General features: G+C 42.1%; 1 protein-coding gene across 3 annotated transcripts; it reads left to right on the forward strand.

The window, feature by feature from the left end:
* Window positions 1-1,828: 1,828 nt before the first annotated feature.
* On the forward strand, window positions 1,829-14,814 carry nme6 (NME/NM23 nucleoside diphosphate kinase 6). Of its 3 annotated transcripts, none has more exons than XM_029652432.2 (6): window positions 1,829-1,920; window positions 2,444-2,538; window positions 4,069-4,171; window positions 8,321-8,360; window positions 11,779-11,939; window positions 13,479-14,814. In XM_029652432.2, exons 2-6 carry the CDS (start codon window positions 2,446-2,448, stop codon window positions 13,628-13,630), a joined length of 549 nt encoding a protein of 182 aa, XP_029508292.1. In that variant the 5' UTR covers window positions 1,829-1,920; window positions 2,444-2,445; the 3' UTR covers window positions 13,631-14,814. The 3 variants fall into 3 exon arrangements, with proteins under 3 accessions (XP_029508292.1, XP_029508291.1, XP_029508293.1); XM_029652431.2 differs by lacking the exon at window positions 1,829-1,920 and adding an exon at window positions 1,927-2,049; XM_029652433.2 differs by lacking the exon at window positions 1,829-1,920 and adding an exon at window positions 2,112-2,189.
* The last annotated feature ends 3,773 nt before the right edge of the window (window positions 14,815-18,587 follow it).

Here is an 18,587-nt window from a genome sequence, read left to right on the forward strand (position 1 = left end):
TGGCAGGAGGTTAGGAAGGGCAGCTGTTTCCACCTAATTTTTTTGGGCAGTGTGCACATAGCCTGTCTTCTCTTGAGAGCCAGTTCTGCCTACGGTGGCCCCTCTCTCTCTCTCTCTCTCTCTCTCTCTCTCTCTCTCTCTCTCTCTCTCTCTCTCTGAGAGAGCAAGGCCACGCTCACTAAGTCTGTACATAGTCAAAGCTTTCCTTAATAAGTTTGGGTCAGTCACAGTGGTCAGGTATTCTGCCACTGTGCACTCTTTGTTCAGGGCCAAATAGCATTCCAGTTCTCTCTCTCTCTCTCTTTCTCTCTCACCCCCCCTCTGTATTTCCCCCTGAATGTCATCCTTCTTTTCAGTGTGTGACATCCCTCCCTGTGGGAATGTGTTGCCAGGTGTTCAGAGCTGTCATGGCCAGTTTTTCACATTGACAGGATTCCAAAGACAAAGATCTGTCATCGACACTGAGTGTACAAAACATTAGGAACACCTTCTCTTTCCATGACATAAACTGATCAATGTGGATTCAGGTGAAAGATAACTCACTTCAATCAGTGTAGATGAAGGGGAGGAGACAGGTTAAATAAGGATTGTTAAGCCTTGAGACAATTGAGACATGGATTGTGTACAGTATGTGTGCTATTCAGAGGGTGATAAAAGATATAAGTGTGTCCAGGTGTGTCTAGAACTGCAGACCAACTACATTTTAGGAAAGTGGTCTTAATGTTTTGTACACTCAGTGTCTGTCACTCAATTTTAGGAAAGTGTTCTTAATGTTTTGTACACTCAGTGTCTGTCACTCAATTTTAGGAAAGTGTTCTTAATGTTTTGTACACTCAGTGTCTGTCACTCAATTTTAGGAAAGTGTTCTTAATGTTTTGTACACTCAGTGTCTGTCACTCAATTTTAGGAAAGTGTTCTTAATGTTTTGTACACTCAGTGTCTGTTCTCCATCCTCATTGTTACCATTCCATTGTAACTCCCAATGTTTGACTGTCCTTTATTATACCTTGATTATACCTTTATTATACCAACAGAAATGAGTCATTTTCTTGCAGAAATATTTTTGGGGAAAAAAATCGTTCATATTTGAAGTGCATAGGCATTACAAAAAATGAATTTGTCAAATTGAACACCAGTGTATTTACACAAGACATATGACCATTATTTTATTGAGCAGTTTCATCTTACCGTCCCTCATGGACCAGTTCATACCTAAAACATTCTCAGTTCAGGCTGCAAAGATGCGGATTTCTTTCTTAATAAAAGGGATAGTTTGGGATTTTGTTTAACGAAGCCCTTTATCTACTTCCCCAGAGTCAGATTAACTCACGGATACCGTTTTATGTCTCTGCATTCAGTACGAAGGAAGTCAAAGGTAGTTTCGCAAGCCAAATGCTAACTAGCTTTAGTGCAATGACTGGAAGTCTATGGTATCTACTAGCATGCTAGCAGTTAACATAGACTTAGTGCCACTGTGCTAATGCTAGTTAGCAACTTTCCACCACCATGCTAGAGTGGATCCTTGGAATGCTATTCCCGGATGTTGCATATTTAGTTCAGCTAATCTGCTGACTGAACATAGGTGCAACATCAGGAAGTAGCATTAGTCACTCTAGCAGTGGTAGAAAATGTTGTTTCTTATAGAAAGTACACATATTTCCCATGTTTTTATCCCCCTGCCTTTTCTCCATAAAATCGAGTTAAGGAAGAAATTGACGGCTTTGCAGCCGGGATGGAGAATGTTTTATGTACAGCCGGCTGCATGCAGTCCCTTTAAGATGAAGGTAAAATGAAACGACTCAATATCGCCATCTGACGACCTTTGGGCTACTGTATAATGTGTCAAATACGCGGAACATTAAACACGTGGAACCTAAAATTGGGGTTGAGAAGTTTGGGGACTCTTTAAGAGCGGATCAGGTAGGAGAAAGTGCAGAAAATTCTAATGAATGTTAATATGTAATTAAGATTCAAAGCTAGCTTGTAACTTCTCCAAACGTATGTTATTGTCGATATATAATTAATACTTTGATATGGCGAATAACAACGGTAACTATCGCAAGTTACATTTACCAAAAATGGTGGCGCCCATATAAATAACACTGCAAACATGACATTATCTAGCTACTAATAAACACGCGTTTGTACCTTCAGATATTTTACTTTCTTGCTAAATGTAGACTGTCAAGGTAACTGGAGTGGCCTGCTATTTCCAATGCACCTGTTAGTTTTCTAATACGAGCTAAGTTCGCTATCTAACGTTAATGATAGAAACGTTACATTATTCTGCGCAGTGCAATTTGTTTCCGTATCCTGTAATGTTGTCCAGCTAAATTGAATCTGAATAATAGCTGGTACTGTTGTGCAAACGGGGGACGTGTGTTCTTTGCTTACCACGACAATTTAGTTGTTTACCTTTTTGGTTCTTTGCCATTTTTTCCAGGCATGTTAATAACCACAGGTCGCTGTGCGAAAGCACTGCAGCTCACCCTCGCTGTGATCAAGCCTGATGCAGTGGCGCATCCTGTCATCTTGGAGGTCAGTGAGAGCCAATGGCTTTTGCTTAATGGAATCTGTGATTGTAAATACTGGCTACATTATACTGTAGGCTATAGACACACACACATACATTAGGCTATTCAGATAACATTTTTGAAATCATGTGTTTTTGTGGACCAAATTACAACGATCCACATCACATATCAGCCATTTAGCCAGATTAGCTACTGTTTGAAAACACATATTGCACAGACAAAAGGGGGAATAAATATCTTGTGGTTAGTTACCGGTCTGATAGTATCTTGTGGTTAGTTACCAGTATGATCATATCTTGTGGTTAGTTACCGGTATGATAGTATCTTGTGGTTAGTTACCAGTATGATAATATCTTTGCCTATTGTAAACACTTGATAATATTAGGAGTTGATCACATCAGCTTTTCAAAACATTGATTGTGAGAAGTTGATTTATGAAGTCATTTTCAATGGTCCATAGCAAACACCAATTTCAGCTGCATCTTCAATGAAATGTTATCATCTACACAATTGGAGAGTGGACAGAGCTTATTGGCATGTTCTAATTGTGCACATAGGATTATAAATTAACTGAATGAGAGGCAGCAAGCAGTTATTTAGACTTCTCTGTTCTTTTCTGGTTTAATTACCTTGCCCACTGGCTCAAAGAAAGGAGAGGGAAAAATGCAATGATCATCAAAGATTCAATTTAATGCACTGTTCTATTTAAATACTTCAGTTCCTTTAAAGCTGATTGTCTGTCTGTCTCCCTTTATCTGCACAGGAGGGCAGTTTGAGGGGGGCGGGATTTCTAAGATGTAATAAAATCCATCAATATTTTGGCTGTTGACATTTTTTCAGAGTTCCAAAATGTTCAATGGTGTAAATAAGATTTATGACTAAGAACTCAGACAATGGTGATGATATCCACTGGAGTCCCACATTGTAGGTGAAAGTCTAGTATTTAGATGAGAGTAGTACTGTGTACTCTATTTAGTATCTGGATGAGAAGTAACGCCTCTCTCCCTTCCAGGCCCTTCACCAGATAATCATAGAGAACAGGAAATAATATATACTTCTCTACGTTCCAGCCTCCTCACCAGAGAATCCTAGAGAATAGGAAGTAATATATACTTCTCTACGTTCCAGGCTCTTCACCAGAGAATCCTAGAGAATAGGAAGTAATATATACTTCTCTACATTCCAGGCCCTTCACCAGAGAATCCTAGAGAATAGGAAATAATATATACTTCTCTACCTTCCAGGCCCTTCACCAGAGAATCCTAGAGAATAGGAAATAATATATACTTCTCTACATTCCAGGCCCTTCACCAGAGAATCCTAGAGAATAGGAAATAATATATACTTCTCTACGTTCCAGGCTCTTCACCAGAGAATCCTAGAGAATAGGAAGTAATATATACTTCTCTACCTTCCAGGCCCTTCACCAGAGAATCATAGAGAATAGGAAGCAATATATACTTCTCTACGTTCCAGGCCCTTCACCAGAGAATCATAGAGAATAGGAAGTAATATATACTTCTCTACGTTCCAGGCCCTTCACCAGAGAATCCTAGAGAACAACTTCATCATTGTCAGGTCCAAAGACCTGGTGTGGAGGAGACAGGACTCTGAGAAGTTCTACTCTGAACATGCAAGTAAGGTTCTAGATGGTTCTACCGTCAAATTAGAACGTATCTTTATGGGTTCTATTCGGAACATGCAGGTACATTTTTATAAGCTAGATATGGTTCTACCATAGAAAACATATTAGCTTTATATGTATTGTAATGAAACAGGCAGGGAGAGTGAGCTCGTCTGTGGTGATATTCCTGACACCAGTGTAATGAAACAGGCAGGGAGAGTGAGCTTGTCTGTGGTGATATTCCTGACACCAGTGTAATGAAATAGGCAGGGAGTGCGGCTCGAATCCCTCAACCTTCTGGCCCGTAGCTCTGCGCTCCACCGACTGCCACAAAAAGCTTGTGTGGCAGAGTCAATATCCGGAGTTATGAACACATGATCGCCACAGTATTCTCTATGGGTTTTTTTCCGAGCACGCAGCTGAAGGTTAAGTCAACCGTCAAAGGCTTAAGCCAAACAGAAGGAATGCTATGGACACCGTCTGGTAATAAAATGTCCTGTCCAGTTGTAGCCGCTACAATCACAACAAACTTAAAATGTCCGACAGACCCATGTTTATTATGTGGAGTCTGCTAGAAATTAATTATCCATTTTCCTGCTTGAACAACTTTTAACTGTGACAAGCTTTTTAAGGCACAGCTTCAACTACAGCTTTAAAAGCACAATTCATTTTTATTTCCCCTTTATTTAACCAGGTAGGCTAGTTTAGAACAAGTTCTCATTTACAACTGCGACCTGGCCAAGATAAAGCAAAGCAGTGCGACACAAACAACAACAGAGTTACACATGGAATAAACAAAACATACAGTCAATAACACAATAGAAGAAGTCTATATACAGTGTGTGCAAATGAGGTAAGATAAGGGAGGTGAGGCAAAAAATAGGAGTTGGTCCTCCTTTGTGCAAATGAGGTAAGATAAGGGAGGTGAGGCAAAAAATAGGAGTTGGTCCTCCTTTGCTTTCCACTAGATGTTGGAACATTGCTGCTATAACAGTCTCCACTCTTCAGGGAAGGCTTTCCACTAGATGTTGGAACATTGCTGCTATAACAGTCTCCACTCTTCTGGGAAGGCTTTCCACTAGATGTTGGAACATTGCTGCTATAACAGCCTCCAGTCTTCTGGGAAGGCTTTCCACTAGATGTTGGAACATTGCTGCTATAACAGTCTCCACTCTTCAGGGAAGGCTTTGCTATAACAGTCTCCAGATGTTGGAACATTGCTGCTATAACAGCCTCCAGTCTTCTGGGAAGGCTTTCCACTAGATGTTGGAACATTGCTGCAGGGACTTGCTTCCATTCAGCCACAAGAGCATTAGTGAGGTCGGTGCACTGATGTTTGGCAATTAGACCAGACTCGCAGTCGGCGTTCCAATTCATCCCAAAGGTGTTCGATGGGGTTGAGGTCAGGGCTCTGTGCAGGCCAGTCATGTTCTTCCACACCGATTTTTGACAAACCATTTTTGTATGGTCCTCGTTTTGTGCAAGGGGGCATTATCATGCTGAAACAGGAAAGGGCCCTTCCCCAAACTGTTGCCACAAAGTCGGAAGCACAGAATCTTCTAGAATGTTATTGTATGCTGTAGCATGGTTCGTTCTGCGTTGTGTACTTTTAATTAGGACGCTGCCACAACTGGAGGTCTGCTGGTTGAATGATGTTTTATTTTCCCTGCACACGAAGAGACAACACACAATATGTTAACCCTTGGCGCAGTCCTAGCTCTCAGGCACCTGCGCAAGCACATGGACACTCACTCAAACACTGTCCCAAGTACTCACAAGTTACAATAGATACCCTAGTTAGCGAGCTTGGTGAAACTTGTTAACATAAATCTTTATATTGTCCACATTGTAACAAACTTATGGTAGCATAACAGCACATTGTGTAACATTACCACGGTTTTATATTGAACCATTACCTCGCTAGCTGAAGGTCAGGCAAAAGAGAACAACAGATAACCCACGATGGGCCAAACCAAAATATACAAAACTTTTACAATCACATGTATGTACAATATTGATATGAAAAAGTGTTTGTACACCAAAGAAAAACATTAGCTATGCAGCTGTAAGTAAATATATAAAAAACACACTGAATTATTATCAAATTATTAACATCCCCTCTTGACCTGGTCTATTTGAATTGGTCCTTGTGTGCAACTTGGTGCATAATCTAGGAGAACAACATCACACTGCTACATATGCTGTAGCGTTAAGATTTCCCTTCACTGAGATACAGCCCAGGACCATTATTCCTCTTCCACCAAACTTTACAGTTGGCACTATGCATTCGAGCAGAAGTGTTTTCCTGGCATCCTGAGTGGCGCAGCGGTCTAAGGCACTGCATCTCAGTGCTAGAGGAGTCACCACAGACCCTGGTTCGGTCCCGGGCTGTATCACAACCGGGCCGTGATCGGGAGTCCCATAGGGTGGCGCACAATTGGCCCAGCATCATCCGGGTTTGGCCGGGGTAGGCCGTCATTGTAAAATAAGAATTGGTTCTTAACTGACTTGCCTAAAGGTTAAAAAAAGGTAAAATAAAAACATTTTAAATCTGCCAAACCCACATTCGTCCGTCGGACTGCCAAATGAAGAAACATGATTCATCACTCCAGAGAATGTGTTTCCACTGCTCCTGAGTCCAATGGCGGCGAGCTTTACACCAGCCAACCAACACTTGGCATTGCGGATGGTGAACTTAGGCATGTGTGTGGCTGCTTGGCCATGGAAATCCATTTCATGAAGCTCCCGACGAACAGTTCTTGTGCTGACGTTGCTTCTAGAGGCAGTTTGGAACTCAGTAGTGAGTGTTGCAACCGTGGACAGACGATTTTTACGAGCTACTCGCTTCAGCACTCGGCGGTCCCGCTCTGTGAGCTTGTGTGGCCTACCACTTCGCGGCTGAGCCGTTGTTGCTCCTAGACGTTTCCACTTCACAATAGCAGCACTTACTGTTGACCGGGGCAGCTCTAGCAGGGCAGAAATTTGATAAACTGACTTGTTGGAAAAGTGGCATCCTATGACGGTGCCACGTTGATAGTCACTGAGTTCTTCAGTAAGGTCATTCTATGGCCAATGTTTGTCTGTGGAGATTGCATGGCTGGTGTGCTTGATTTTATACACCTGTCAGCAGTGGGTGTGGCAAAGAGACCAGTCAAAACTCGGAATGATTCATCCAGCTCTCTTTGGTCTAAATAAGGTTTATTTTTTTTTATTTTAAATACATTTTGCTAACATTTCTAAAAACCTGTTTTTCTTTATGGGGTATTGTGTGTAGATGGATTGAGATTTTGTTAAGGTAAAAAAAAAAAAATCCATGTTCTAATAAGGCTGTAACATAATGTGGAAAAAGTCAAGGGGTCTGAATACTTTCTGAATGCACTGTGTATATGTATATATATATATATATATATATATATATATATTGATTATCTTGATCAGATGTTTACTTCGTTTTTTCCCTCATGTTAAAGAATCTAGCAAATGCCTTTATTACAATAATAATCCATTTAGCAGACTCTTTTACATTTTTTATCCAAAGGGAGTTAAGTCATTTTTTAAATTTGACCTTTATTTAAGTCAGTTAAGAACAAATTCTTATTTTCAATGACGGCCTAGGAACAGTGGGTTAACTGCCTTGTTCAGGGGCAGAACGACATATTTTTTTTACCTTGTCAGCTCGGGAACTTGGATCTTGCAACCTTCTGGTTACTAGTCCAACGCTCTAACCACTAGGTTACCTGCTGCCCCAAATGCAAGCATACATGTTTCCATGGGGACAAGCGCCAGGCTCTAACAACCACCACATAGAACCACCTCATACTGCCTCTTATCACCACATAGAAGCACCACGTATCACCACATAAAACCACTTCATAGAACTTCCTCATTCATCACATAGAACCGCCTCATATTGCCAAATAGAACCTCCTCGTATCACCACATAGAATGTCCTCATATCACTACATAGAACCTCCTCGTATCACCACATAGAACCTCCTCATAGAACCTCCTCATAGAACCACCTCATAGAACCTCCTCATAGAACCGCCACATATCACCACATAGAACCACCACGTATCACCACATAGAACCGCCTCATATCACCACGTAGAACCACCATATATCGTTGATGCGTCTTTGTGTGTTTTGTCTCATCTCTCAGGACGGTTCTTCTACCAAAGACTGGTTGAGTTCATGTCCAGGTAAGCTTCAAGTCATTTCTCCTCACACTTTAATGTAGCATAACTTCAATGTGTGTGTGCCAAATGGCACCCTATTTGGACTAAAGTAGTGTACTATGTAAGGGGGTAGGCTGCCGTTTGGGACGCACACCTCTGACTCATATTCATTGTGTAACTTCCCTTTTATCAAATTGTATTGGTCACATATTTACCTTTATCTCCCGTTGTGATGCAAGCGCTGTTGAATGTGAAGACAAAAGCATCTTGACAACTAAACACAGTATGTCACTTCGACTCGATGGCGTATCTTTGTCCACTTCTGCTATTTTGTCCAATTATTGGACAAAAGAGTTGATCTGATTGGTCAACGGATCAATTAGTGGAAAGAGAACCGGAATTGGTCTGCCTGTGTAAACGCGGCGGCCGTTGTCACATTCATACTGCTGAGATACAATCACATGGAAACTCAAGTACTGGGGCCGGATTCACAAAGCCTTAAGGATACTTGGGTCGGCAGGTAGCCTAGTGGTTAGAGCGTTGGGCCATTAACCGAATGGTTGCCTGATCGAATCCCTGAGCTGACAAGGTAAAAATCTGTCGGTCTGCCCACTGTTCCTAGGCCGTCATTGTAAATAAGAATTTGTTCTTAACTGACTTGCCTAGTTTAAATAAAATTAAGAAGAAATATCTTCTTAATTGCCATTTTTTCCCCTTAACTATAGACTTAAGAAGAAAGTTAAGCAAAGTTGCTATTCCTCAATAAAGTTACTGGAAATGTTCTTTAGGTTTTTCTTAAGTTTCTTCCTAAGAAAAAAGTTAAGAAGAAATGGGATTCTTGAAAATAATGCTTTAGGATTTCTTCTTGGAAATGTACTTAACTTTAGGACAGCTAAACCCTTATCTTGTGCAGACTGGGCCCAGGAGGTGAGCAGTTTAAAAATGCCTAACTGTATTGATTAGAAAAGTTAGGCATACGAACCACTTCTATCAGTCCAGTCATACGAACCACTTCTTTCAGTCCAGCCATACGAACCACTTCTATCTGTCCAGTCATAAGAACCACTTCTATCTGTCCAGTCATACGAACCACTTCTATCAGTCCAGTCATACGAACCACTTCTATCAGTCCAGTCATACGAACCACTTCTTTCAGTCCAGCCATACGAACCACTTCTATCTGTCCAGTCATAAGAACCACTTCTATCTGTCCAGTCATACGAACCACTTCTATCAGTCCAGTCATACGAACCACTTCTATCAGTCCAGTCATACGAACCACTTCTATCTGTCCAGTCATACGAACCACTTCTATCTGTCCAGTCATACGAACCACTTCTATCTGTCCAGTCATACGAACCACTTCTATCAGTCCAGTCATACGAACCACTTCTATCAGTCCAGTCATACGAACCACTTCTATCTGTCCAGTCATACGAACCACTTCTATCAGTCCAGTCATACGAACCACTTCTATCTGTCCAGTCATACGAACCACTTCTATCTGTCCAGTCATACGAACCACTTCTATCTGTCCAGTCATACGAACCACTTCTATCAGTCCAGTCATACGAACCACTTCTATCAGTCCAGTCATACGAACCACTTCTATCTGTCCAGTCATACGAACCACTTCTATCAGTCCAGCCATATGAACCACTTCTATCAGTCCAGTCATACGAACCACTTCTATCAGTCCAGTCATACGAACCACTTCTATCTGTCCAGTCATACGAACCACTTCTATCAGTCCAGTCATACGAACCACTTCTATCTGTCCAGTCATACGAACCACTTCTATCAGTCCAGCCATATGAACCACTTCTATCAGTCCAGTTTTTGAGGCAGCTCTTTGGGGGGCGTCTTGTCGTCAGCTCATTCATAAAGGGGCTTGGGCGCTGAGGAGGACGCTGGGCGCCGGGGAGGACATAGCTCATTTATAGACCCCTCCCCCCATGCAGGGCAGCCCCTCTGGCTTCTAAAGGTGTTCTCCCGTGCCTTTGGCTCCAAATGGCACCCTATTCCCTATGCAGTGTGCTACTTTTGACCAGAGTCAGGTTTAAGCCGCTTAAGTTTAGTGCACTACATGGGGAATCGTGTTCCATTTGGGACACGAGCCTGTGTCAGAGGCAGCAAACGGTAATGAAATGAAAGGACGGGTTGGTGGTTGCCGCGGCAACCGATCCTGGGGGGGCGGCCCGTGTTATTCTCTTTTCTTTCTCGTTCTGAACTCCTGAAAGAATACATAGATGAGTGTTGGTGGTACATCACAGCTTGAAGTAGAGCCTTGTTTTGTTTTAACGTTCAAGGTTGTTTTATGTTTTTTTAGGTTCGACAGTTTTCCTTTTTGTGGGGGGTCTTTTACCACCCGTTGTGCTACTGTGTATCGATGGGAGGGGGGTCTTTACCACCCGTTGTGCTACTGTGTATCGATGGGAGGGGGTCTTTACCACCCGTTGTGCTACTGTGTATCGATGGGAGGGGGGTCTTTACCACCCGTTGTGCTACTGTGTATCGATGGGAGGGGGGTCTTTTACCACCCGTTGTGCTACTGTGTATCGATGGGAGGGGGTCTTTACCACACGTTGTGCTACTGTGTATCGATGGGAGGGGGTCTTTTACCACACGTTGTGCTACTGTGTATCGATGGGAGGGGGTCTTTTACCACCCGTTGTGCTACTGTGTATCGATGGGAGGGGTCTTTACCACCCGTTGTGCTACTGTGTATCGATGGGAGGGGGTCTTTACCACACGTTGTGCTACTGTGTATCGATGGGAGGGGGTCTTTTACCACACGTTGTGCTACTGTGATGGGAGGGGGGTCGATGGGAGGGAGGGTCTTTTACCACCCGTTGTGCTACTGTGTATCGATGGGAGGGGGGTCTTTACCACCCGTTGTGCTACTGTGTATCGATGGGAGGGGGGTCTTTACCACCCGTTGTGCTACTGTGTATCGATGGGAGGGGGTCTTTTACCACCCGTTGTGCTACTGTGTATCGATGGGAGGGGGTTGTCTTTTACCACCCGTTGTGCTACTGTGTATCGATGGGAGGGGGTCTTTTACCATCCGTTGTGCTACTGTGTATCGATGGGAGGGGGGGGGTCTTTTACCACCCGTTGTGCTACTGTGTATCGAGGGGGTCTTTTACCACCCGTTGTGCTACTGTGTATCGATGGGAGGAGGGGGTCTTTGAGTAGGATGTCTCTGAGTGGATCTGGTCTTTTACCATGTTTTCATCATATGGACATTTTAAGCAATCACTGCATTTGACCTGTAGTCCCAATTATATTTACAAAGCAAATATAATTTGAGGCCATCACTGGCTGGATATCTTAAAGATGATACTCTTGTGCTGATGTATCCTACCTCACACAGATTAGGTGGAACTCTTTGTCAAAAGGCTCCCTAGTCTGAACCCCCCATTGCTCTGTTGTGATTCAGTGGTCCGATGCGGGCCTACGTCCTGGCTAGAGAGGACGCCATAACCCACTGGAGAGAACTGATGGGTCCTACCAAGGTGTTCAGGGCCCACTATACCTCTCCCTCAACCATCAGAGCCCAGTACGGACTCACTGACACCAGGAATACCACACACGGCTCTGGTAAGTGCCCCCAGAGGTCTTGTGGGTCTGGTAAGGCCCCCAGGGCTCTTGTGGGTCTGCTAAGGCCCCCAGGGCTCTTGTGGGTCTGCTAAGGCCCCCAGGGCTCTTGTGGGTCTGGTAAGGCCCCCAGGGCTCTTGTGGGTCTGCTAAGGCCCCCAGGGCTCTTGTGGGTCTGCTAAGGCCCCCAGGGCTCTTGTGGGTCTGCTAAGGCCCCCAGGGCTCTTGTGGGTCTGGTAAGGCCCCAGCTCTTGTGGGTCCCCAGGGCTCTTGTGGGTCTGCTAAGGCCCCCAGGGCTCTTGTGGGTCTGCTAAGGCCCCCAGGGCTCTTGTGGGTCTGCTAAGGCCCCCAGGGCTCTTGTGGGTCTGCTAAGGCCCCCAGGGCTCTTGTGGGTCTGAAATGGCTGCTTTTTTAATAATGCAGTAGTTTTGACCAGTGCTCAGGGTTTGGTGCTTTATTTATTTATTTATTGACTATCTATTTATTGATCTAGTTGAGACCCATTGAGAGCCTCGCTGATCACAATCACAATCACACCAATCACAAGCCTCGCTGATCCACTTTTCAAGTAGCAGATCAATGGCGTGAGGGTTTTTCCTCTGGCCTGGTATTATCTACACACATATGGCTTCATCCTCTCTACACTGAGCGCCGTTTTTCTAATAGAAGATTGTAGGATGTAGCTGTTGTTACGGAGTGTGTGTCCTGCCACGCTGAACAAAGAGAAACATTGATGATGTTCAGGGGAACAGCAGTGAACCGATCTGTAGATCAAGGGTCTCTGGCAGGCACACACATACTTTCTTACGTACATTTTCAGGACTTTTTGGAGAGTACAAATGTAGTCCTACTCAAAATCATATTTTCTTAAACACTACACCCTTAAGACTAAAATAACAATTTGAACAAATACAGAACTTCAAAAATAACATCTCGTTTTCTTACCTTGTCAGGACATTCACTCACACACACACACACACACACACACACACACACACACACACACACCAGTTATTTATAGCTGTCAATCAAATGATCTAGTTATTAATTGTGTGTGATAGCTATCAATATAGGTTTTGTATTAGACAACCAGAATCATTTGAGTAATGTCCTCTACTGATTTGCAGTCTACAATACTTTGGGGGCATCACAGCCCATATACAACTTTATCTTCATATTTTGTCTGGTGCTGGTGGTTGAGACTCCTGACCATAAACTGTATGCCATAACTTTAATAACATCAATGTCATTTAAAGATTTAGTTGATTCTACTAATATTCATTTCCATAAACCCTTTAACTCTGAATGTTGTGTAATAATCTTGTGTAATAACATAACATACTAAAGTAAATTTCCCAAGCTTGGGCTAATTAAGTGTCTTCTCATAAAGGAATTTTAAAAGTCTTCTCATAAAGGAATTAAAAAATTCTTCTCATAAAGGAATTTTAAAAGTCTTCTCATAAAGGAATTGTAAAAGTCTTCTCATAAAGGAATTTTAAAAGTCTTCTCATAAAGGAATTTAAAAATTCTTCCCGTTTCCAGATTCGTCTGAGTCGGCGCGGAGGGAGATCAGTTTCTTCTTCCCAGACTTCAGTCAGGAGACGTGGATGGAGAGAGAGGAGCTGAGGTTCAGGAAGGGACACATGGAGTACAACCAGAAGAAACAAATACACACGTTACCAGTTCACAGCTAACTGCTGATCTCAGTACACATTTAAACAAATACTTGACTGGACCAGGGGCCTGCGTTCATAAAATATCTCAGTAAGAGTGTACAGTATATAACAGTACCAGTCAAAAGTTTTGGACACCTACTCACTCAAGGGTTTTTATTTGTACTATTTTCTACATTGTAGAATAATAGTGAAGACATCAAAACTATGAAATAACACATATGGAATCATGTAGTATCCCAAAAAAGTGTTAAACAAATCAAAATATATTTTATATTTGAGAATTTTCAAAGTAACCACCCTTTTGCCTTGATGACAGCTTTGTACACGCTTGGCATTCTCTCAACCAGCTTCACCTGTAATGTTTTCCCATCAATCTTGAAGGAGTTCCCACATATGCTGAGCACTTGTTGGCTGCTTTTCCTCCACTCAATTTAACCATGATGGCCTGATTCACGCAGTCTCCTCAGAACAGTTGATGTTTAGGGAAGCATTTATTTGGGCTGCAAATTCTGAGGCCGGTAACTCTAATGAACTTATCCTTTTCAGCAGAGGTAACTCATGGTCTTCCTTTCCTGTGGTGGTCCTCATGAGAGCCAGTTTCATTATAGCGCTTGATGGTTTTTGCGACTGCACTTGAAGAAACTTTAAAAGTTCTTGAAATTTTCCGGATTGACTGACCTTCATGTCTTAAAGTAATGATGGACTGTCGTTTCTCTTTGCTTATTCGAGCTGTTCTTGCCATAATATGGACATGGTCTTTTACCAAATAGGGCCATCTTCTGTATGCAACCCCTACCTTGTCACAACACAACTGATTGGCTCAAACTCATTAAGAAGGAAAGAAATTCCACAGATGAACTTTTAACAAAGCACACATGTTAATTGAAATGCATTCCAGGTAACTACCTCATGAAGCTGGTTGAGAGTATGTCAAGGGAGTGCAAACCTGTCATCAAGGCAAAGGGTGGCTACTTTGAAGAATCTCATATAAAATATTTTTGGGTTACTACATGATTCCAAATGTGTTATTCATAGTTTTGTCATCTTCACAATTATTCTACAATGTAGAAAATAGTAAATATAAAGATGTACTTCAACATTATGCACCAATATTCCAATCACAATTGTCTGCAGTTGATACTACAGTTGAACATAATGCAACTTCTATGACATGACTTTAAAAAAGGAAATGAAACCACCAAGCACTCGCACGTCATCTGTTTTATTGTCAGCACAAATGTACACTGTCCATATCGATAAACATGAACTAAAGAGCCAAAACGACCTGACAAAGGTCTGTTACTTTAGAATGTACAAATAGACCGTATACTTACTGAGGCGGTTTGCCATCGAATAGAAAAACGCTATTGAAAACTGCTGTGTTTGTTATGCTGTGACCTGTGACCCTCGTTTCCCCTTTTTCAGATTCAATATTCAAACCAGGGAAATCCTAAGCCATTGCCAACTGCTTTCATTGTACATTTTTCAATTTGGAGATGTGTGTAAATTTATAAGGGTGGGGGAAAAAAACATTTTATTATTTATTTTTACCAACATAGTCCAACGTCTAAAACTTTGTGAGAACGGAGGGTCTTCTGACGGTACTGTCCAATAGATGAAGGGTATAAATGATCATACTCCACAGATACATCTGTTTCGAATCAAGCTCTCTTCATGTAGAGCTGATGCTAGATGTGTAGTCACCTCAAATCATTCAGTCACTAGTTCGTACATTCAACTCATAGTCACTCGTTCACCCCCCAAAAAAAGTGCCTCTTCAATGTAGAAGACATACTTTGTAGTCTACAGTTTTTAATTCTATTTTTTTATCCGTCAAGGCAAAACAAACACTACCCAACGAGTTGCCTATTGAAATACTAAACATACACATTACAAAACGACCTACTTCAAGACTGGTTTCCTTCAGGAACATCCGTTTTGTGTTATGTCTTCAATATGGCCGACAAGCTAGCCGGTACAGTACAGCTCAGTTCCTAACAGCTCCAAGTTCCTCCTCTTGTGCTTTAAAAAATAATAATTCAGTATCGTGTCCGTAGAGAGAAAATATGTTCCTAACAGCTCCAAGACAAGCTAGCCGGGACAGTACAGCTCAGTTCCTAACAGCTCCAAGTTCCTCCTCTTGTGCTTTAAAAAATAATAATTCAGTATCGTGTCCGTAGAGAGAAAATATGGCCGACAAGCTAGCCGGGACAGTACAGCTCAGTTCCTAACAGCTCCAAGTTCCTCCTCTTGTGCTTTAAAAAATAATAATTCAGTATCGTGTCCGTAGAGAGAAAATATGGCCGACAAGCTAGCCGGGACAGTACAGCTCAGTTCCTAACAGCTCCAAGTTCCTCCTCTTGTGCTTAAAAAAAAAACTTCAGTATCGTGTCCATAGAGAGAGAACTGTCTTATAAACAGAGCTGGTTTCAGGCAAGATGGTGGACCGATTGTGCAGTGGTTTCGAACCTTATTTTCTCTCTAGTAATCTATCTCTATGGTCGTGTCTTTGTCTTCCTCCAATAGTCCAAATGGCGTTCGGCGTCAAATGAAAGTTTATTGGTCTTGTACACAGATGTTACCGCAGGTGCAGAGAAATGCTTGTGTTTCTAGTCCAGTAATACCTAGCAATACAAAACAAACAATACACACATAATCCCCCCCAAAATAAATGATATAGGATTAACGATGACTGGAATACAGTATATACATATGAAGTGGACAGCAGTAGTTATATAGGATGAGCCATGACTAGAATACAGTATATACATATGAAGTGGACAGCAGTAGTTATATAGGATGAGCCATGACTAGAATACAGTATATACATATGAAGTGGACAGCAGTAGTTATATAGGATGAGCCATGACTAGAATACAGTATATACATATGAAGTGGACAGCAGTAGTTATATAGGATGAACCATGAATACAGTTAGTCAAAAGTTTACATACACTTAGGTTGAAGTCATTAAAACTAATTTTTCAACCACTCCACAATTTTCTTGTTAACAAACTATGGTTTTGGCAAGTCGGTTAGGACATCTACTTTGTGCATGACACAGTAATTTTTCCAACAATTGTTTATAGACAGATTATTTCACTGTTTGACAATTCTAGTTGGTCAGAAGTTTACATACACTAAGTTGACTGTGCCTTTAAACAGCTCGGAAAATTACAGAAAATGATGTCATGGATTTAGAAGCGTCTGATAGGCTAATTAACATCATTTGAGTCAATTGGAGGTGTACCTGTAGATGTATTTCAAGGCCTACCTTCAAACTCAGTGCCTCTTTGCTTGCCATCATGGGGAAATCAAAAGAAATCAGCCAAGACCTCAGATTTTAAAAATGTAGACTTCCACAAGTCTGGTTCATCCTTGGGAGCAATTTTCAAACACCTGAAGGTACCACGTTCATCTGTACAAACAATAGTACACAAGTATAAACACCATGGGACCACGCAGCAGTCATACCGCTCAGGAAGGAGACGCGTTCTGTCTCCTAGAGATGAACATACTTTGGTGCGAAAAGTGCAAATCAATCCCAGAACAACAGCAACGGACCTTATGAAGATGCTGGAGGAAACAGGTACAAAAGTATCTATATCCACAGTAAAACGAGTCCTATATTGACATAACCTGAAAAGGCCACTCAGCAAGGAAGAAGCCACTGCTCCAAAACCGCCATAAAAAAAGCCAGACTAGTATGCAACTGCACATGGAGACAAAGATCATACTTTTTGTAGAAATATCCTCTGGTCTGATGAAACAAATAAAGAACTGTTTGGCCATAATGACCATCGTTATGTTTGGAGGAAAAAAGGGGAGGCTTGCAAGCCAAAGAACACCATCCCAACCGTGAAGCACGGGGGTGGCAGCATCATGTTGTGGGGGTGCTTTGCTACAGGAGGGACTGGTGCACTTCACAAAATAGATGGCATCATGAGGCAGGAAAAAAATGTGGATATTGTAGCGACCCGCACAGACAGCTGTGTGTTATGTGTTCGGCTAGTAGGTGGTTGTGTTGTACCAGTTCCCAGTGTTCGCGGGGTCCGACATGCCAATCAACCTGCTAATCACAGGAATGCCTGGAATGTTCTGATGCCGGGCATCCTGGTGGTTGGTGGAGAGGCATGGAGGGGGGTTGAGCAGGGGGATGGAGCATTGGAAGTTAAGACATGTTAGCCATGGTTCTCCCTCTTACCTTCACAAGAGAAGCTCACGGTTGGTTTTTTAAATATTTTACCTTTATTTAACTAGGCAAGTCAGTTAAGAACAAATTCTTATTTTCAATGACAGCCTAGGAACAGTGGGTTAACTGCCTGTTCAGGGGCAGAACGACAGATTTGTACCTTGTCAGCTCGGGGACTCGAACTTGCAACCGTTCGGTTACTAGTCCAACGCTCTAACCACTAGGTTACCTTGCCGCCCCTGTGGAGTATTTCATTTTTTTTGGCGTGGGCTAAACAGTAGCCTGTTTAAAGTTGGGTTAATAAACAATCCATTCGTAAACTCAACCTTCTGTCTGGACAATTGTTACTTTATGATCTAGTCTGGTCATTACAATATTTTCCGTAAACCAAAATTATTGTATTTTCAGCTGATTGAAGCTGGTGTACAAAACCGAAAGTAAAAGACGCATAAAATTAAACTTAAGAACGGGAAGCATAGAAATAGTCCACATTAGAACAGATCTACAGCTACTTAGACTTGCTTTCAATGAGAATGGCAGATCTGTAACACACATTTCTATGTGAATTTGGTGGGTCACCAAAACAAGTTTACATATTGCAGCTTTAATTGATTTCAATGTCAATGTGTTTTGGCAGTTTTTTCAGTGCTAAATGAAAATAACTATTGGATTTTTCTATCAATGTATCGAAATATGTAGTCTATGCATGTGTTGTATTGGCACAGAGGTTAAGTGTCACGTTCTTTCAAAATCGAACCCAGAAGCAGACCAGAACAAGGAGAG

The sequence above is a fragment of the Oncorhynchus nerka genome, linkage group LG13 (genome assembly GCF_034236695.1).
Source record: "Oncorhynchus nerka isolate Pitt River linkage group LG13, Oner_Uvic_2.0, whole genome shotgun sequence".
Lineage (NCBI taxonomy): Eukaryota > Metazoa > Chordata > Actinopteri > Salmoniformes > Salmonidae > Oncorhynchus > Oncorhynchus nerka.

What these genes read in the sequence shown, in the direction of transcription:
- nme6 (XM_029652431.2), top strand. An exon ending in CTGGTTGAGTTCATGTCCAG is followed by an intron (nt 8,361 to 11,778) that starts GTAAGCTTCAAG and finishes GTTGTGATTCAG; the next exon opens with TGGTCCGATGCGGGCCTACG. An exon ending in GAATACCACACACGGCTCTG is followed by an intron (nt 11,940 to 13,478) that starts GTAAGTGCCCCC and finishes TCCCGTTTCCAG; the next exon opens with ATTCGTCTGAGTCGGCGCGG.